This window comes from Staurois parvus, unplaced genomic scaffold, assembly GCF_062004578.1.
Source record: "Staurois parvus isolate SC_StPar_1 unplaced genomic scaffold, SC_StPar_1.0 ptg000390l, whole genome shotgun sequence".
NCBI lineage: Eukaryota > Metazoa > Chordata > Amphibia > Anura > Ranidae > Staurois > Staurois parvus.
The window spans coordinates 183,923-206,222 of record NW_028318186.1 but is presented as its reverse complement, the minus strand read 5'-3'; the positions used below and the strand labels follow the sequence as shown (position 1 = coordinate 206,222).

Below are 22,300 nucleotides of genomic sequence, written 5' to 3'. Positions count from 1 at the left end.
TCTCTCCTCTATCACCCTTCACAGCAAGTACAGCCCTGTGCAAGCCTGACTTCAACTTTCAGCTACCACACTGTAACACAGCTTGAAGAAGACTTAAGGTTATAATACAAATTGAACCTATATGCAGACACTGGATAAAGATGTTCTAGGCCAGCAGTCTCCAAACTGCATCCTTTTGCTTGAATTTATCCGTCCCTTGGGGCACTAGTTCATTCACTGATACCAACAATGGGGCATAATTCCTCCCCCACTGACGGGGCACAATTCCTGCTGACACCAATTATGAGGAACAATTCCTCCCAATGACGAGGCACAATTCCTACCAATGACGTCAACGATGAGTCACAATTCCTCCCAATGACGAGGCACAGTTCCTACCAATGACGTCAACGATAAGTCACAATTCCTCCCAATGACGAGGCACAATTCCTGCCGATGATGTACAATTCCTCCTAATGACGCCAACAATAGGGCACAATTCCTTCCAATGATGCCAATAGGGCCCAGTTCCTCCAAAAGACCACAAAGATAGGGCACAATTCCTCCCAATCACACCTTCAATACGATAGGGCACAAGTCCTCCCAATCACACCTTCAATAGGGTACAATTCCTCACGCTAACACCAAAGAAGGGGGCATGTTTTTTCTTTCCCCATGAACATCGGGACCATTTATACTCCCAATTGTCACAATCCAGCCCCCCAAAAGTCTGTAGGACAGTAAACTAGCCCTTTGTTTAGAAAGTTTGGAGACCCCTGTTCTAGACAATGAGAAGACTCAATGCAGACCCAGAGTCAGTGAAGTTGTATCTTCTAAGTGACCTTGAACCTCCCAGAAGTCTCTGTAGCCAGCAGAGGAACTTCAAACTTGGTCCACCCTGTTGGCCACCACTGAGACCAAACAGGAAGATAATGGCATAAACCGCTACACCCACCATTTCTATTACTTGTAGGAGAAAATAAACTTCAGGCACATCGTGATGCTTCTACATCTTTTTTATTTCATTTTTTTGGGAAAATATCTGTCAGTTTATAAAACAGATTTGCAATTTTATTTCAACAATCATTTGTATAAAATGCCCCCCCCGCCCCATGTCCAACAACAGCATAGTAACATGATAGGAGAGATCAAGGCACTTACAAAAATATCTAAGAATACAAGATGGAGGCCAAACACTGAAAATACAAGATTCCCTTGAGCTTGTTTGGTCCATTGAAGAAAGACAGTCAATGCACAGATTGAAGGGAAGCATAGATGGACAAGGCACATTCTGACATAAAAAATTAGTCGCTCCAGAAATCTTAGTAAAAAAATGCCATGTTATTATGGTATATAGGGGACCTGCAGAGGTGTGCTTGTCTACAGCACAATCAGAGCAACTAGAATTTCTGCAGGGGAACCAAAAGTCAGGTAGGGTGTTTTTAGGCACTTAAAAAAAAGTGGCCCATTGGTATGTCCCGACCCACAAAATGAAGGTAAACCTGATGCCCATTAAATGTAATGGACATGCCACTCACTTCAAAACTGTTGCCTTTGCCAGGGTCCCAACAAAAACCTAGATCACTTTGTGCTGCAAACAGCTTATGTGGGCACTGGATCTAGCCAACCTCCTTCCATTTCTGCCTTACTACTAACAAGTCAGGCTGTGTATCACACCCATGGGCCACAAGTAAAGTGGAATAGGTAGGTGGCAGGGACCAGCCCAGATCCAGTGTGCATGGAACCCTTACTTCTTACAGAGAAACCCAAGCACTCTAAAATGGACTACAGATTTTATTTTTTAACACTTTGCCTCCTCTCTAAAGCTTAGGACTAGACTCAAAGTTAACCCATACCACTCAAACTGACCATAACACCAACGTGAGTTGTAGCGTCACAAATGCTGCATGCATTTCATTGGATGTTAGGCAGCCCATTTAAATGAATAGGTTACCTTAATGCAGTGTTTCTCAACTCCAGTCCTCATGGACCCCCCAACAGGTCATGTTTTCAGGATTTCCCTCAGATGAAACAGCTGTGGTAATTACTAAGGCAGTGAAACTGATCAAATCACCTGTGCAAAATAATGGAAATCCTGAAAACATGACCTGTTGGGGGTCCATGAGGACTGGAGTTGAGAAACACTGCCTTAATGCCACACGCGCCTAGGCAGCACAACAGTGTGAACGAGACTCCAAAATGTCTGATGTACCATTTTTATGCATTTAAACTAAAAGAAAAAAAAATGTTATAATAGCAGCTGTACTATGTACAGATGTTACATGTATTTTCTGGCTAACCAGGGACACGAAACACCGGGCACATGTGTATATTGACCCCCCCCAAAGAGCTAAAGCCTAGCATAGGACTGTTTTTTTTTTGTAGATCTTCTCCACTGTGCTAAGGGCCATATGTTTCAACAGAATCATTTAGCTACAGCTCATACAGGCGTTAACAATAAACGCATTATTCCTGGATCACATACAGTATTGCAGCAAATTTTGACGCATTTAAAAGGCTTTTTCAAAGCGTTGTCTAAAGCTTTCAGAATGCCTTGTTAGCCAATGACATCAGTTTGAGATGTTTTTGCGACCAATTGGAATTCATCGACAGGCATTTGAACTGCTTCAAGTGGGTTTTGCATTTCTATAGCTTTGAAAAGGTAATTCTTTAATGGCTCGTTCACACTTGCTTTTGGTCTCTAAATTAAGATCTGCTTTAACCCCTTGAACCCCACACTAGTGTGCTGCAAACGCATGCAATACAGAGCGGCCCCATTCACTTGAAGCATCTGCCGAATGGGACAGGCGGTAAAATTCCTGCCATGACTGCAAAGAGGAGCAGTAACAATGTGGCTCAGGGCTTGGCAGGCATAGCTGGCAGGAATTTAAAAGACAATACTACCACCTCCAGAATGCCTGTTTTTTTTTTTTTTTTTACAGGCTTTTTGAATAGGAATATCCTGCAGCAACCGCAGATTTAGCATTTGGCTCACAGTTGCAGCCCCATTCACTTGAATATGTCCGATTGGAGGCAGCACTGCCCATCAAAGGCAACAGGGGGATCATTTTTGCCATGCCACAACTTGTGTACACCCTTGTCCGGCTGTCTTTGAAGTATAACAAAGGGGAAGTTGGGGAGGGCACGGAAAACACGGCTTAACCACCTATTCTCATCACCCCCAACCACAAGTGTAAACTAAACATAAAAGCAAGAACTTCCCAAATGTCTTATAGACCATCCTGTGGCATGCCGTCATTGACAAACTCTGCAGTTCACCGACATCTGTCAAACATTGCTGGCAGGATCAAAAGAGGGATGAGAAATGGACCAATCCTGGAGAGGCTGCTGGGGTAATAGAAAAAACAATTTTTCTAACAACTTAGCAACAGAGGTGAAGAGGGAAGTAAGCCGGATCCATCTATGTCAGGGTTCCCCCTGGGTGGGAATGATCCCTGCCGGCAGAATGCAATGCACTGCAGGAAAGATTCCCCATCATCACTAATTGTGTTGGGTGGAACAAAAGAAAATCAAATAAATAATCTATGGGCCACTTTACATTGGTTCAGCTTTGCATAATGCAAGGATGCATATAACTCATACTTGAGAATCCACGGTGGTAGCTGACAATGTAGTAGCTGGCCCTAGTACAGTGATAGCTGCTGTCTTCTGAGACTTGTGCTCTGCTCTATACATTGACCACAGGGGTTGCTCCCTTTGCTCTGGCACATTCATAAAAAGTTTTTTTTTTTGTTTTAATGAACACCAAATGTTCTTTGATTGGATCTCCACCTCGTCCAAGCAGAGAACACCTGGTATTCATTGAAAAAAAATACAAGACGTTCTGTGATAGGCAGCAGTGACGAGGGACCGACTCCCTGTGGTCAATGTTTGGAAGGGAAACCACGCACAGAACCCTGGAGATAGTGGCCATCACTGTAGAAGCATCAAGTACTACAGTTAGTGTCAGCTTTTCCAGAGGCCATCAGGTATGAGATGTGCATACTAAAGCTGACCAAAGAAAGATCGAATCTCAGCTGGTTCAGCCGAGATTCGAGCAAACCATTGGCAGGCTGGTTGTACCCAAATTGATCCATCCAATCGGCTTAGGTACAACAAGCCTGTCAGATTTTTCACAAGCAATTACTGCTGCTGGCTATAGCTAGTAGTAATCATTGTGTTTTGCCAGCTGGGAAGGCTCCCCTGCCAGTAGAACACGATAGCACTGCGGTAGTGATTTCCCCACAAAAGAGCGTGTTGATGGGGGAATCGAGTGACTTTTCCTTTCTTCCATCCATTGTGAAAGGAAAGAAAATGGCATAACCTATGGGTGGCTTTACACTGGCCTTAGCTGGACCAATGTACGTATGCAATAAAGATCATTCCTGGAGTCAGCTTTAAGAAAGCCATTATTTCTGTAGGTTTTTAAGGCACAGTAGGAAGATGAGCAGCACTGGAAAGATAGGAGAGGGAAACTCCTGGTGCTTTCTGTAATGTGGGTATGTTATTTTGTGGAGGTCAAACTACATGCAGCCTGTCTGATAGATGGCCACACCATCCACGCCACCTCCAGCAACTTCTTGGATGAGAACTTAAACTGAATGAACCATGTTTACTAAATAACCTTTGCATAACTTCATTATGGGGCTAGGTTTGTGGTAAAAATGTAAAGTACTGCCAGATAAATCTGTCAGAGCATGCTATTGACAGTGACACCATGTACAGTATTGGGATAGAGCACATGACTACAGTAAATGAACACTCTCCCAATTGGAACTCATTTTGAAGAGTTTTTCCAGGTGAAGAACTCTGCATATAATAGCGATCCATCATGTGTACTTAATCATAGCATATATTAGCAACAAGACTGCATGACTCGAAAAACAATTTCGCAATGTAGCTTCCTGAGGTCTAGAACGGCCTTTGCAGGAAGCAAGTTTCATTCGATTAAAATGGTTCTGAGCTCCTTGGCATCCAGGGGAGGGTGAGGCACCACACGAAGAAACAGATTTAAAAACTGTGCACACATGTACCTGATAGAGACCTGGAGGCACCATACTAGATCTCTGAACAGAAAGAGGTGTAGATTTCCTACAAATATAATACGGGCTTATGTTATTCTCTCATTGTAGAGAATGGTGCCGAAGAAGATAGCTCCACGGAAATCTTGACACATAGGTCCTGAATCCTTTAGGAAAGCAGAAAAGTTAGGTAGCCTTTTTTGCTAGCATCCAGAATACTAGTAGATGAAGAAGCCAAGGCAGATGGATTTCCAGGTTCCAAGCCATCCTCCTTAAGTTAGAAGCCTCTACCAAAAAGCAGAGACGTAGGAAGCACAAAAGCAGAAAACTATCCAGGGAAGACCAAAGCAAAGCCAGCCAAACACAAACACATATTTCCTTGACAGGACAAAAAGGCACATTATTCGTCCATTCTCCACCCTTGTAGTAGCCATCATTTGGACTTCCAATTACTTTTTGGTCACAGGCGTTTTCATCCAAACTTTTTTAGGGATAAACCCCTCAAAATGATTATTTTGTTCTGGTTGGGTTTGTTGAAGGTCTTCAGAACCATGGACAGATCCCAGTTCTTTGGGTTCCTGTGCCAAATGGCTTCTTCTCTGCACACTGGGCACAGGGGGCTGCTCACTTGGCACTACCGCCATTCACACAATGCTTGTAAGGTGTTATCTGGTTGGAGATTGCAACATCAACGCCCTTTCTGGTCCAACAGGGAATGCCTTGTATTCATTACAAAAAAATATACACAATGTTCTGTAAATGGTGGCAGGGCCAAGCGAGCGATCCTCTGTGGTTAGTGTTCAGAGGGGAAGCTGCTTGCATAGAACGTGAGCAGAGTCAGGAAGATCATGACTATCAATGTAGTAGTTCTGACTACTACATTGTCAGCTTCCCCAGTGTGCCCCCCCCCCCTCAGGTGGTATGAGATATGCATACTTACAGAGGTCCAAACTGAGCCTATGTAAGCATGCAATAAAGAGTTCAGCTTTAACTTCCTATTGGTATGGATTTGGCAACTACTGAAACACTAATGGGTGACTGATGTTTCTAACAATCTTGGGAACAGAAAACATTGTGGGACCCTATTTGGGTTCCTGACTAATGTCACACAATGTATTAAGCCTGTATCCAGGAACCAGCAAACATTTTGTGGAAAATAGCTAAATTTTTGCTAGTATTTTGAATATAAAGCTTGCTGGTTCCTAAGCAATGGTACATTTTGCTGTAGTCCAGCAAGGTTTGAGGCAATTGGTGGGGAGGAGGTAGGTTGGGTCCCCCTACACAGCAGTTACTTATTTGAGTCTTGCCACAGCTGTCCAAAACAAGTAGAGATTGGCGGGTTGGACAATCCTGGTGCATTGAACCTTGGCGGTGAATAATCCTGGAAACTTTTATAAAAAAGGAGGGTCATCAAACCCAATATCTTTAGAACGCCTGAAAAACAAAAAGTTTCTTTCCATTTCTCTGTGAACTACTTAGCAAGAAGAATGTTTTTTTGCTGGGAGATCAGAAAATGCCCCATAAGCCAGGAAATTTCTGTACTCAATTCTTCATCCCATTATGTTTGTCAACCATTACTCCAAAGCCAGAAGATGCAAAGTTTGAATCCTCATTACACTGGAGAAAAAACAGCGGCATTTGGCCATCCAAAAAGGTAATTTGGAGGTGCGGCAGTAGCCCAGCTCATGCGGTACAGCTGGGGAGGAGGTAGTGCTTTGAGCGGGCAAGTCAAAGGCATTCTGTGGTAACAGTGTAGTCAAAATTTGGAAGCATTTCACCGAGTAACAAACTAAACCACATAAAACAGGAATACTGAAGAAAGTAATCAAATGTCCACGATCCGAGGCTTGACTGTACCAGCTTCTGGCAGAAGCCATGTTCGGCACTTTGTAAAATTTTTGTTTCATTTTAAATATGTAACAAAAAGTATCTAATGAGGATTCTTGAAGGCACTTTTTTTTGTTGGCCCACAAAGGGCTGTAGCATTGGCAGAAGTCTGGAGTACACGCTTAGTCCTGGTGGTCGTTCGGGTATTTCCAGGCTCTGCTGTAGAGTTTGGCGTTTACGGAGCTTTGATTTTTTTCTGTCGAGGTGTGGAACCATTCTCTGCTTTAAGCAGTCCATTTTCGTGATATCCTGGAAAGAACACAGAATATATTGGAAATAAATAAAAAAAAATACAGTAATATATTCGTTATAGGTTGGAGATGTTTAGAAAGGAAAGTATACCATATTTCATATTATGTCCTTTGAGTTATTATTGCCATATAAACCTTAGGTCAAAGCCACAACGCTTTGTATGTGCCCCCTCCCCAGCAACACATCTTCACCTTTCCTTTGCTCCTTAGCTCTAGGATCCTACTAGAAAAAGAATATGCTGGTGGGGAGCATAAATAGGAAACTGCTGCTCTGCATGGATAAGAAACAAAACTGGAAAGCGACTTTGATGGCTGAGTTAGGAATCCCTGGCCTGTAGTTGAAAGGTCAGGATTGGGTGAGTCCAGAACACCAGGTTACTGGCTGCCAGAGAATTTATTACTGCAGCATGGACTTGTATACTCCAGGATGAATTAGAAAAGCGTGGTGATGTGTCTAAGGATGTACACAATATGAGCAACAATTTGTAGACACATGGCTATCACTCCTGCTCTAAATGGCTTAACGTATGCAAGATCCCACCAAATTATGTTTTCGATGAGGGGTAAAACTGTGTGCGTCCAACCCTGTGGGAATGTGTGCACAAGGGAACAGCCATGTTGGAAGGGAAAAGAGCCTTCACCAAAGCCAGCTCTATAAAAGAGATGGTTTGATGAGTTTGGTGTGAAGGAACTCAACCAGCCTTCACACAGTGCTGACCTCAACCCTACTGAACACCATTAGGATGAAATGGAATGCCAGCTGCGAGATAGGTCTCATCCATCAGCAGTACCTGCCTTCACAAATGCACTTTTGTTTGAATGTGCACAAACACCAACAGACATGCTCCACAAATCTTATGGAAAGCCTTCCAAGAAGAATGTAGACTGTTATAGCCACAAACAGGACCAACTTCAAATTAATGCCCATAATTATAGAATGGAACATCCAACAAGCTCATAAAGATGATGTGGTCAGTTGTGCACAAGCTTTTGGCAATATGGTGTAATTCCATGCTCTGAATTTCCACTTTAACCAAACTGCAACTTTAAAGGGACGCAAACCCCAACAATGAATTTCTCTTATTTATTACCATTTATCGAGTTTTGGTAGATCTGTTTGACAATTTAGAAAAAAATACCTTTTGATCCTTTCAGAAGTCATGTCAGCTGATGACTTCTTGTGCTCTAAGCAAACTCTGAGGACTACAGAACTACACCTTTTTCCATTATGAAGAATAGGAGACAGGTGATAAAGAAAGGATGGGTGAGTGTTGTCATACCAGCGCAGTTAAGTGTGTTACTGGCAGAATCACCAGGTGAAAACAACGGCAATTAAGCCTGAAAAGTGAAAATTAAGGCAGCCACCACAAGTACTGGTAAGCCAGCCATTTTTGTGCTTGGGTTTAGATAGGTTTTAAAGTGGTTGTAAAGGCTCAAAGTTTTTCACCTTTATGCATTGTATGCATAAAGGTAAAAAACCTTTTGTGCGCAGCAGCCCCCCCATCTTACCTGACCCCATCTCAATCCAGCGATGTGCATGAGAACAGCGGCTCTCCTAGGTCTCTTCCTCCTCAATGGCGAGACAGCAGAAGGAGCTATTGGCTCCTGCTACAGTCAATCAGAGCCTGTGAGCAAATGAGGAAAGAGCAGGGGATGGGGCCAAGCCGTGCTCCATGTGTGAATGGACACACAGAATAGCAGCTCAGGAACAAGCCTGCTTGGGGGCCCGCATAGCAAGCTGCATGCTAAGGGAGCACCTAGCAGGAGGGAGAGGTCTGGAGCACCACCAGGGGACCCAAGATGAGGAGGATCGGGACTGCTCTATGCAAAACCACCGACAGAGCAGGTAAATGTAACATGTTTGTTATTTAAAAAAAAACAAAAATCTGCCTTTAACATCACTTTAATGATGCGAGAACTCTTAGACATCATTTAGATGCACATTGACACCAGTTATTGTACCTGCATCTGCCTTGAGTTGCACACATGCAGTCTATAGAAGTGAATGCAGTTGCAGCAGGTTGCACAGGCACAGCTGTATGCAGCTGCATGTGAAATATGACCAGTGCCCAGATGTGGGTGCATGAATCTGAACACACAGTGACTGTTTGGATCCATGCATGCATGTCAAATTTTGACATGTGGCTGTTTCTGTACAGCCTTTGTGTCTGCATCAAAACGTATAGAGGCACATGCAGCTGCAATAACAAACGCGTCTTGGATGCAGAACGGGTGTCAATGCCTGTCTGAATGAAGCCTCAAATAGTCATTTATCTAGACAAGTGTGCTGCCATTTCTCATACCTGACTCCTTTTTGAGCACCTTTAGTTGTTGTTTGGGTATGACAGGAGCAATGGCAGTCCTCTTCTTGGCAGCCTGCTCCTTACAAGACTCCCGCCAACGACGTAGCTGGAAATGAATGAATCGCCACATCATCCACGTCTGCGAAATGCACATCATGAGCAGTACAATCATCCTGCAGAGGCAAGGAGACATTATAGGCAGCCTTACACCGTCATAGAGACAAAGCATGAAGTCTGTACAAGACTAAAAAGAATGAAAAGATCCAGCTTACCTAAAAAGTAACGTGTTAAAATTTCCCTTGTCTGGGTTAAAGGTGTGGATCTCCGCCCTGGCTAGGCCAAACCCAATGGTCAGAACGGAAAGGGTGAGTGTAAACAGCCTTGAGACCACGAATACCACTGCCCAGGCATTAAATCTAAAGCATAAAAACACCAACAGCATTTATTGTGCTGCTCTTAGAATACAATTTTAAATAACAAAAATGCAGCATTTTTTACATTTCTATTTCAAGATTTTGAAAGAATACAGCATTATTGAATTTACCAAAAGTAGTTGTAAACCCTTACATATATCCAGTGAAGTGTCTAACCACAGGTGATACACAGAAACACTAAACCTTCTACACAAGTTGTACTTGTTTCTCTGCAGCCATTCAGGCCCCATTCACACTTGACCATTTTGTAGCTGGTAGCTTGTAGCTCAAAAATGCTCAACAAGCAGAAACCTATTCTTACCTGCTCTGTGAAGTGATTTTACACAGAGCAACCCTGATCCTCTTCTTAGGTCCTCACCGTCTCTCCTGGTTTCTCCTCCTCAAGCAGTGCCCCCAGGAAATGCCACTCGCCCTGGGGGCACCACTGTGTACTCGTTCCCAAGTCTCTGCTCTAGGTGTCCATAAGACACAGAGCTGCAGCTTGGTTCCATGCCCCAGCTCTCTCCTCATTGGCTCACTTGCTGTGATTGACAGCAGCAGGCGCCAATGGGTTCCCATTGCCATCTCAGCCAATGAGGAGAAAGAGTCCACAGACAGCAGAGGCTGTTGTTGTATCGGAGGGGGATCAGGTAAGGATTGTGGGGGCTCAGGGGGGCCCCTAAACACTGGTTTTTTACCTTCATGCATAGAATACATGAAGGTATAAAACCTTGTGCTTTTAGAACCACTTTAATTTCAACAGCCCTTGATTACTTATGAGCATCCTGTTGCTTTTAGCAAACGGCAATCAATGCCTTTTAACTGAAAAACGTCTGAAAAAAGTTGCAAAAATGTGCAAATCAGCTCCCCAAAAAAACGCTTGAAAACGTGACACTTGTGTGTAACTGAAGCCTCAAAGCGTACAGTTTACACAGCATTTCTCATCGTCAGAAGGAGGGGGCAGGTATCTGTTGTCACACACTGAACAGCACAGAGCAGGGAGCTGAGTGTAATCTGAGACTTGTGTAGAGGGAATGGAAACACCCCCTCTACACAGTCTGGTAGGGAAACATGCACAGCTAAGGCTGTCAATCACCTACTGTGGGCTGGAGCTCCCCTCCCCTATCCCCTGGATCCCTTGGAATCAGCATTACCTGTCAGAAGTGACTCATGAAGATAGCAGAGGAAGGAGACAGCAGACAGAAATCACACTAGGTGCTTTGGATTGAGGCAAGTAAACATTTAAGGTTTACAACAACTTTAACCCCTTTGTGCCGGCGCCACCTGGCCCTTTAAGAGGTTTCAGAAGCCGGGGATTTGGGGTTGAGTCGCTGTCACGTGACCGGAAAAGGTCCTGATCGCAAGGGGAGATCGGGACCTTTCTGTGAGTCACGGACATATGTAATGGGAGCGCACAGGGTGCGAGCTCTCAGCACATACAGTTGTGTCCAAAATTATTCAACCCCCACTGAAATTGAGTGTTTTGGCCAGTTTGACATTGCTTTTGATCATTCAGTCATCTTGCTTACATTTACATTAAAGAGGCACTTGTAGGTCAGACAAATATAACATAACAGTTATAATGAAATAACCACAAATGTCTTTTCTGTGCTCACAGCATTATCAGTTTTATTCAACCCCCAAGTGACATTCAATCTTAGTACTTAGTACAGCATCCTTTTACAGTTATAACAGCTTTTAAACGTGAAGCATAGCTTGACACAAGTGTCTTGCAGCGATCTACGGGTATCTTCGCCCATTCTTCATGGGCAAAGGCCTCCAGTTCAGTCACATTCTTAGGCTTGCGCACTGCAACTGCTTTCTTTAAGTCCCACCAGAGGTTCTCAATCGGATTTAAGTCTGGTGACTGCGATGGCCACTCCAAAATGTTCCAGCCTTTCCTCTGCAACCATGCTCTAGTGGACTTGGAGGTATGCTTGGGATCATTGTCCTGTTGAAAGGTCCAACGTCTCCCAAGCCTCAGGTGTGTGACGGACTGCATCACGTTTCCATCCAATATCTCCTGGTACTGAAGAGAATTCATGGTACCTTGCACACGCTGAAGCTTCCCTGTACCTGCAGAAGCAAAACAGCCCCAAAGCATGATTGACCCTCCACCATGCTTCACAGTAGGCAAGGTGTTCTTTTCATCATAGGCCTTGTTCTTCCTCCTCCAAACATAGCGTTGATCCATGGGCCCAAACAGTTCTAATTTTGTTTCATCAGTCCACAGAACACTATCCCACAACTTTTGTGGTTTGTCCACATGGCTTTTGGCATACTGCAGTCGACTCTTCTTATTCTTTGGAGACAGCAAGGGGGTACGCCTGGGAGTTCTGGCACGGAGGCCTTCATTACGCAGTGTGCGTCTTATTGTCTGGGCTGAAACTTCTGTACCCACATCTGACAAATCTTTTCTCAGTTCCTCAGCAGTCACACGGGGACTTCTCTCCACTCTACGCTTCAGGTAGCGCACAGCAGTCGAAGTCAGCATCTTCTTTCTGCCACGACCAGGTAGCGTTTCAACAGTGCCCTTTGCCTTGAATTTGCGAATGATGCTTCCTAAGGTGTCTCTTGGTATGTTTAACATCTTTGCAATCTTCTTATAGCCATTGCCCTTCCTGTGAAGAGAAATCACCTCTTCTCTTGTCTTCCTGGACCATTCTCTTGCCTTCACCATGTTTGTAACCACACCAGTAAATGTCTAGAAGGAGCTGAGTATCACAGTCATTTTAAAGCTGCCTAATTGGTGCTTATTATGCTTGATTGCTGCTCGGTGACATCCACAGGTGTTTTCAATACCTGATGGAAAGCACCTGTATGAACCTCTGTTCTTCAGAGTGGTAGTCTTTAAGGGGTTGAATAATTGTGGCAATGAAGAAACCACATAAGAACCATTTACTACTGTATTACATAAACAATTGATGTCATTTTAGTTGCATTTGGGTAGTTACAACGTCCTTGTAGGATTTGATTCTGAATACAATTCCAAATGTACACTATAGTCCCTAAACCCCTTTACAGCATTGGGGGTTGAATAATTTTGGACACAACTGTATGTATTTTCAAATGGTGCGTAAATATGCGGCCGCTCGGCTTCAAGGCCCAACCGCCAAGAGGCCGCATATTTGTGTGTGCTCTGCGTCTAGGGGTTAAAGCAGAACACTGGTTTTAAACTTTTTTCTTAAAAGTTTGCCTCCAGTAGGTAAGGGTCAATGTCAGTATTTACTGTGGTCTATGTCCCTGCTAGGGAGATTTCAGCTTTTTTTCCCTGTGTGGCCACTAGGACAGAAAGTGGCCAGAATGTCTCCACCAGAGACATAAATAGCAATAAACACTGTACAGAGGTTCTAAACCCTAAGCCCCTAACTGTGCCCATTTTTATGAAGAGTTCCACATTAATGAATCATGCGTACATGCCATCTGACAAGTGTCTCATATCTATGCAATTTCTACTAAGCGTATCTGGAGGGGACCACTCATCAAACCCTGCCCATATTACCTCCTTGCTCACCAACACCCAAAGAATTTTACCATTACTTACAGCTTCTGATTACTTTCATCAGTGAAGTAAAAGAGTCTTGCAATATGGAAGAGAAATTCTGATACAGACTGCAATAGCAGCAATATCACCCCCAAGCGGGTCAAACTGCGGAAAAAAGATGATAAATCAAAGATTAGACTTTAAAAACAAGGATAGTATAATAGGCCGGTGTGAACTTATGTAGTACAAGCTTTGCTGCCTTCAGGCATAGGACACAAGGGGCCAATTTGATCTGGTCAGGTTATCCCCAGTATCTTAGGGTTACACCTGAACTTCTAAGGACCATGATCCCACCAGACCAGAGTCTCTTCTCCAGTGAAATGTTGCCAGGGGATTCAATAGAAATCCCATATATCTGAGTGTTGTGACCAAGTGCCAGGATTCAGGGGTGTATGCCCTTTGCTGATAGCTTAGAACCCAACCCCACTTAATAAAAATACATTTTTGGAGCTTTTCCACACAGAATGTTCATTCCTCTTCTGGGATGAATGATGCCCAGCATTCAGCCCAGTTGCTGTGAGCTCTGGTTGTCCTGGACATGCTCTTTGGGGGTGCATCATTTCACCAGCCCAGGCTCACAGTATTGCAGCACACAACAGCAATCATACGTCAACTCTTGCCCCTAGGGTAAAAACGAATAGGTCTCATCCTTGCCAATGCATTAGATCAGAGGGTGGATTCAGATCAGTGTCTTGCAATAATCCTGTCTCTGAGCTCTGCAGGAAGCTCCTCTGGCCTCATGGCTTTTGCTCTGATACAGTATGCATTGTCAGCTGTGCGGCCTAGAGAGGAGTGTGCCTTTCCAAATCATGTCCAATCAATTTAATTTACCACAGGTGGGCTCCAATCAAGGTGTAGAAACATCTCAATGATCAAGAGAAATAGGAGGCACCTGAGCTAAATTTCAAGTATTGTTGTAAAAGTTCAGTTTTTCCTTTTTAATACATTTGCAAACATTTCTAAAATTCTGTTTTTGCTTTGTCATTATGGCGTTAATTTAAACAACTGTAGTATCAGGCTGCAACACACACACACACACACACACAGTGAAGGAAATAAGTATTTGATCCCCTACTGATTTGAATGTTTGCCCACTCACAAAGAAATGATCAGTCTAAAAATTGAACGGTAGGTGTATTGTAACACTGAGAGACAGAATAGCAACAAAAAATTCAAAAGAAATGCATGTCTAACATATTATGCACTGATTCGCATGTTCATGAGGGAAATAAGTATTTGATCCCCTTCACAAAACATGACTTAGTACTTGATGGCAAATCCCTTGTTGGCAATCACAGAGATCAGACGTTTCCTGTAGTTGGCCACCAGGTTTGCACACATCTCAGGAGGGATTTTGGCCCACTCCTCTTGGCAGATCCTCTCCAAGTCATTAAGGTTTGGTGGCTGACGTTTGGCAACTTGAACTTTCAGCTCCCTCTACAGATTTTCAAATCAGATTAAGGTCTGGAGACTGGATAGGCCACTCCAGGACCTTAATGTGCTTCTTCTTGAGCCACTCCTTTGTTGCCTTGGCTGTGTGTTTTGGGTCATTGACGTGCTGGAACACCCATCCACAACCCATTTTCAATGCCCTGGCTGAGGGAAGAAGGTTCTCACCCAAGATTTGACAGTATATTGTCCCGTCCGTCGTCCCATTGATGCAGTGCAGTTGTCCTGTCCCCTTAGCAGAAAAACTCCCCCAAAGCATAATGTTTTCCACCAGCATGGGTTGATGGGATGGTGTTCTTGGGGTCATAGGCAGCATTCCTCCTCCTCCAAACATGGCAAGTGGAGTTGATGGCAAAGAGCTCGATTTTGGTCTCATCCGACCACAACACTTTCAACCAGTCCTCCTCTGCATCATTCAGATGTTCAGTGGCAGACTTCAGACAGGCCTGGACATGTGCTTTATTGAGCAGAGGGACCTTGCAGGCACTGCAGGATTTCAATCCTTGTCGGCGTAGTGTGTTACCAATTGTTTTCTTGGTGACTGTGGTCCCAGCTGCCTGGAGATCATTGACAAGATCCTCACATGTAGTTCTGGGATGATTCCTCACTGTTCTCATGATCCTTGACACTCCACGAGGTGAGATCTTGCATGGTGCACCAGACCTAGGGAGACTGACAGTTGATTTGTGTTTCTTCCATTTGCAAATGATTGCACCAACTGTTGTCACCATCTCACCAAGCTGCTTGGTGATAGCGTGGTAGCCCAGTCCAGCCTTGTGTAGGTCTACAATCTTGTCCCTGACATCCTTGGACAGCTCTTTGGTCTTTTCCATGGTCGAGAGTTTGGAATCTGATTGTTTGATTGCTCCTGTGGACAAGTGTCTTTCATACAAGTAACAAAATGAGATAAGCAGCACTCCCTTTAAGAGACTGCTTCTAATCTCAGCTTGTTACCTGTATGAAAGACACCTGGTAGCCAGAAATCCTGTTGAATGATAGGGGATCAAATACCTATTTCCCTCATGAACATGCAAATCAGTGCATAATTTGTTAGACATGCATTTCTTTTGAATTTTTTGTTGCTATTCTGTCTCTCAGTGTTACAATACACCTACCATTCGATTTTTAGACTGATCATTTCTTTGTGAGTGGGCAAACATTCAAAATCAGCAGGGGATCAAATACTTATTTCCTTCACTGTAATATATATATATATATATATATACACACACATACACACACACATATATATATATATATATATATATATATATATATATATATATATATATATTACAGTGAAGGAAATAAGTATTTGATCCCCTGCTGATTTTGAATGTTTGCCCACTCACAAAGATATATACATACACACACACACATATACACACACAGTACCTTCACTGTATATATAATATAATATAATATAGAATATATATTTTAACTCTTTGGCACTGGTGCTTCCCAGCCCTTTAAGGGGTTTGTGATGCCGGGAGGCAGGGCAGGCTTTAAGGTCATGTGACTGGCATGATTGGCTGTCACAGTGGTCACATGATCGGAAAGCTCCCGAAGGGCGCACGCTCTTGGCACATGGTTGTTTACATTGGATACACAAATACGTGGTCTCTCGGCGTCAAGGCCCAGCCGCCGAGAGGCCGCATATATGTGTACCATCAGCGCCAAGGAGTTAACTTTATTTTTATTACAAGGGGAAAAGAAGCCCCGTATTTAACAGCACTGGGCAGGTGACAGGTCCTTCTTATGGAGACACTGGGAGTCTATTAGACCCCCAATGCCTCCCCTGCCCTCCAATGCAGCTGATCAAGCACAGATCATGCTTGTTTAGCTGAACCCTTGGCTACAATAGCCAAGGTAAGACCGCTTTGACCCTGGAAGTGATCACTTCTGGGGCCATTAGTTGCAGGGAGGATTGGGGAACGGATAAAAGCCTCAGCAAAGTGATTGGGTGGGTGGCTTTAGAGCCCTATAAAAGTGATCGTCTGGCTCTAGAGCAGCATAAAAGTGATCACTTCTATCGGAAAACCCTTCGCCAGCTGGTAAACGCCAAGGTTAGCGCTTGACCACCATGCCATTTATAAATGTACCTGGGTAGACAAATGGTTAATATATAAGGTCTATATATAGACTAATAGGACGGTCCTGTGCAATGTAAGAGGTTCTGTGTTGAAAACATTGAGGTCTTGGACTCGAACTTCACTTACTTTAGTAAATAAGCCCCTCCTATATGGAGTAGATATAAAATGATGTACTGCAACTGGCGAGGGATTTCTTCCTGGATAAAAGAAAAAAAATAAACAGAACACATTTATTTTATTGCCATCTTTATTATTACAGTATATGGCAAATCTACAATACAGGTGGATCATAGCTACTTCCATGTTATGGAATACATTTCAACCCTTAACCACTTAACAGCCACCCTATAGCAGTTTTACTGCTACAGGGCAGCATTTCTGTGCAAACACACACATATATATATACACACACACACACACATACACGATTTTGCACTTCCGTTACACGGGAGGGGGGTGGAGAACGTGCCACCGGAGGCTCACTTCTGCTGTGAAATGTCACCACACAAACCAATCTACAAACGCCTATGCATATACACCTGCATATCGTCGGTCAGGGAGGAAGAACAGAGCTGTATCTATGCTTACATAGACACAGATCTGTTGTGATGCAGGGAGTGATGAATCGTGCATCTCTGCAGTGCTGAAAAACACGATCCATCACTTCCCATTGTAAAAGCACCACCTAGTGTGCACCAAGTACATAGCTAGGCACACACTTAACCCTTTGATCACCCTAGATGTTAACCTCTTCCCAACCAGTGTCATTTTTTTCCTTCATGTGGAGGAGGGGGTTATCTCAGCCAAGCACACTCAACTGTCTGAGCTATAGATAGATGGATTCTAGGAAGTAAATGCTACATGGATCATCTGCCCTTACTCTAGATAGCTGCAGCAGGAAATGCTAGGGGGGGGGGGTATTTTTAAAAGTGATTTCTCAACAAAATAAAGCATGGAGACATGGATGGACTGGGGAGTTTGCTTTGAATATTGCTTTGAATATTGAAAATGAATGAAATAGCATTTCAGTTTGCTCTGAGACAGAACCTGCAGCCATGTCTCTTGTGCTACCACGAAGGCACGTGTCGCAGAACCGGAGACGTCATCCCGCCATACACTGCGCTCCACAAGCGTTTCAGCCCTCGGTCTGGGATCTTTTCCACCAACAGCTAGCTTCCTGAAACCACAACTGGAGGGAATAGCTTTGTGACATGGCAGGGTGACTGGCGATACACCGCAGATACCTGTATTGGGACGGAAATTGATGTGCATTTTAACCACTTGCCGACCGCAGATAGCTGAATGACGGCTTTACTGTGGCCGGACAGTTCTCCTGCACGCATCCAGCGATCTCCGTGATTGCTGTGTCCTACGGACACAGCTGATCACGTAATGTGGTAAAAGGCCAATTACAGCAGGCTTTTACCATGTGATTAGCCATGTCCAATGACACAGAAGATCACCGGTAAATGCTGTCACAGTGTGAGGAATTTACTCCAGAGAACCAGCAATTGTAAGAGGACGGATCAGCACCGATCATCAGTGCCCTGATGATCAGTGCCCACCAGTGCCACCCACAAGTGCCCATCTGTCTAGTAGTGCCGCCCCATCAGTGCAGTCTCATCAACGCACATCAGTGAAGGAGAAAAATTACCTGTTTGCAAAATTTTATAACAGAAACAAAGAAAAACTTTTTTTTTTTAAATTATAGCACAAAAAATAAAACACCCAGGGGCAAGTAAATACTACCAAAAGAAAGCTCTATTTGTGTGAAAAAAATGATAAAAATTTCATATTATGGGTGCAGTGTTGCATGACCAGGCAATTGTTAAAGTACGACAGCGCTGAAAGCTGAAAATTGGCCTGGGCAGGAAGGGGGTAAAAGTGCCCTGTAGGCTAGTGGTTAATCCTAACCCTATGCGAGTTGCCAAATGTCCTTTACAATAAATGTTTCTATCATTAAGGTCTACATTTAGAGGCGCCCCTCTCCCTTCTTCTCTTCTGTACTCCAGATGCTGCTTCAAGTTCACCGCAGAGGCTGCCATTAGTGGATGGACTGTTTTATTGCAAGGACTATTTCACCCATCAAGTATCGGCATAATAATATGATCAACATGCCATATTTTGTTTACTCTTTTAGCTGGATATTTACTATTGCTTGACAGGATTATTCCTGATCTATTGCCCATCGCATAGGAGGGTAGCAACAAGATCACTAGACTTGCGCCTATACCAGATTTTTCTTTTGTTACTTTAAAGGAATGTATGTGAACGCATGACATAAATGTTAATGCAGCACAAAAAATGGAAAACGGGTCCTTATTGTTCTACATGGCTTTGTGAAGAAGAAAAAAAAACCTCTGTGGGCTTGCACTGTTATATGGAATGCAAGAGGACAACTCCAGCTAGACACCGACACATCGGAATGGTGTGTGTTGTGTCATGTACAGCACAGAAACAAAAGTACATATTCTGAAAACCCAGACGCAGGAATATTGTGAAGTACAACATCCTCTTCCAGTCTGACACACTGTAATTATGGCCAACATCCAACCACAAGAGGCAGAGACCAGCACTGACATTAGACTTCCAGATACTGGATACAGACGAGTCACCGTGACCTTGTATCGGGTTCACAATGAACACCCTCAGCTGTGCTGGACGTCTACATACACACATAGCTCAAGCTCTACATCAGTGTAGAACTAACACTTTGGTGCATAGAGGTCACTGAAACCCAGATGACCACTTGCCCTCCAGAAGATATACCCCCCCCCCCCTTCCTGACCAAGAAGATGCTGCATTTTTTCTGAATTGAACTGTACTGGAACGCAGTAAAAATTCAACAAGAACGCGCGTGTTCTTATTTAAGTTGAAGAAAAAAAAAAAAGAGGAAAAAATTAACCAGAACGCATAAAAAATGGACCAAAACGCATCAAAAACACGCAAACAGAAATTCATCCGGACTGCGTTCCTGTGGTGTGAACCAACCCCAAGAGCGTGTTCATTTGGAGGATCCTATGAGACCTATCAAATAAATACCCCTGTAAAATGTCAGGGATGGAATAAAGTGCCAGGTGAGGCGGAAAGCAAGTAGATGGAGACAGCATGCAGGGCTTGAGGGTACATAGGACTGCCATTTAACCACTTGCCCTCCTGAGGATTTACCCCCCCCCCCTTCCTGACCAGGTCATTTCTTGCGTTATGGCACAGCGTTACTTTCACTGACAATTGCGCAGTCATGCAACGCTGTACCCAAATGAAATGTATGTCTTTTTTTTCCCACAAATAGAGGTTTCTTTCGGTGGTATTTGATTGCCTCCGCGTTTTTAATTTTTTGCATTAAAAAAAAACAATTTTGGAGAAAAAAAAAAACAAAACTATATTTTTGACATTTTGCTATTTAACATGTCCAGTAAAAAATTAAAAAAAAAACTAATTTTGTCAAAGTTAGGTCAAAATGTATTTTGCTACACGACTTTGCTACAAAAAAAAAAAATCCCAATATGTGTAAATTAATTGGTTTATGGGGAATCACCAGCAGGGACCTGGTGATTGAAAGCCGAGGACGTGAATAGTGGCGTGGGTAGGGTGGTGCGCACGCCCCCTACCCGGAACTGCAAAATCATGTACGTATGTATAAAAGTTATACGTAAACAAAGTTATACTGACAGTGTGAACTCCTTCTGTGCCGCCCTATAGCAGAAACACTGCCTAAGGGTGGCACAGGTGTGCAAAATGGCACGCACGCACGCACGCACGCACGCACGCACACACACACACACACACACACACACACACACACACACACACACACACACACACACACACACACACACACACACACACACACACACACCTCCCTTAGGCATTGTTTCTGCTATAGGGCGGCACAGAAGCAGTTCACACTGTCAGTATAAGTTTGTTTACGTATAACTTTTATACACTATAACTCTATACCTAATTTATCTACCTAAACACATTTCCACTCTTAAAGCAATAGTTCACTTTCACCAAAGAACTGCCTATGCGGGTAAGGGGCGTCTGTGGATAGAAACAAACTGTCTCTGACTAAAGTTGAATAATGCCCTTGCTATAGATGTAGGCCATTTACGTAGCTCATGAAGCCTGGCTGGAATAATCCCAGAATGTTGCTAAGTGAGGCCTAGTCATTACTTCTCACCCCCACCCTCACAGGAGTGAGCTTTTTCTCTGATTCAGACCCCCTCACATGCTCTCTCTCTCCTGTTGTAGTAGCTCTGAGCTCAGCATGAGAGCTCCCTCCTGTGATGGTGAAGGTGGCAAGCATGACTAGGTCTAACTTAGCAACATCCTGGCAGTATTCCAGTCATGAGGTACCTAAATCGCCGACACCTATAGCAAGTAGGGATGCACCGACATTTCAGCGGCAGAAATGTTTCGGCTGAGAATAAAAGGCCGATATGAAAATAGGCACCGATACAGGTCCTGAAAATGGCCCCGGCCCCCCCACCAGCCAGTGGTTCTCATGCTTACCTGAGAACCCATTCCAACGACCCTGGCGACTGGGCATAGAGATCAGTGAAGGAGAGATCGCCTCTATTCATCTCTATGCCCTTGGAGGACCAGAGCGACGTCATTACGTCACTTCCAGTTCCGAAGCCATGTAAATAAGACCTTTTTCAAGAAAAAAAAAAAAAAAAAAAGCACTAGATCAATGCTTTTTTTTTTTTTTTTTAAATGTAATGCTTTACATTGTAGAGGAGAGATGTGGGATTTTATTGACCCAAGATCTCTGAATAAAGGGGACCTGTCCTGTCACTGCTTATTTCTATCTAAGGGATGTTTGCATTCCTTGTGATGGGAATAAAAGTGATAAAAAATAAAAAATTAAAAGGGACAGTGTAAAAAAAAAAAAAAAGTAATAAAATATAATTAAAAAAAGTTGTTTTTTTTTTTTTAAAGTGCCTCCGTCCCCCCACACAGTGGTGAAAGCATATATAGGCCATGCCCACATATGTAAACGGTGTTCAAACCACACATGTGAGGTATTGCCATGAACAAGAGAGTGAGAGCAATAATTCTAGCACTAGACCCTCCTCTGCAACTTTAAATGGGTAACCTGTAGAAAGCGTCACTCATGGAGATTTTTAAGTACCGTAGTTTAGCGCAATTAAACGAGCGTGCGCAATTTTAAAGCATGACATGTTGGGCATCTATTTACATGGCATAGCATCATCTTTTATATTTTAAAAAAAATGTGGTATATATTATGTTCGCTTTTTTCTTTTATTCACTGAAGTATTTTTTTTAAAAAAAACTGCGTTTGCAAAATACATTTTTAAAAACTGTCCATTTTGGTTTTGGTTTTCGGCAAAGGG

The 22,300-nt window shown here is 43.4% G+C and overlaps 1 protein-coding gene across 1 annotated transcript in view; it reads right to left on the bottom strand.

The window, feature by feature from the left end:
• Window positions 1-980: 980 nt before the first annotated feature.
• TRAM2 (translocation associated membrane protein 2) overlaps window positions 981-22,300 on the bottom strand; it is a 97,199-nt gene continuing 75,879 nt past the window's right edge. The window contains exons 7-11 of the mRNA XM_089685990.1: window positions 17,067-17,137; window positions 13,399-13,503; window positions 9,714-9,857; window positions 9,442-9,614; window positions 981-7,136 (exon numbers count right to left, since the gene is read on the bottom strand). Of these exons, the coding sequence (XP_089542116.1) occupies window positions 7,063-7,136; window positions 9,442-9,614; window positions 9,714-9,857; window positions 13,399-13,503; window positions 17,067-17,137 (567 nt within the window). The 3' untranslated portion in view covers window positions 981-7,062. The remainder of the gene's footprint in view (window positions 7,137-9,441; window positions 9,615-9,713; window positions 9,858-13,398; window positions 13,504-17,066; window positions 17,138-22,300) is intronic.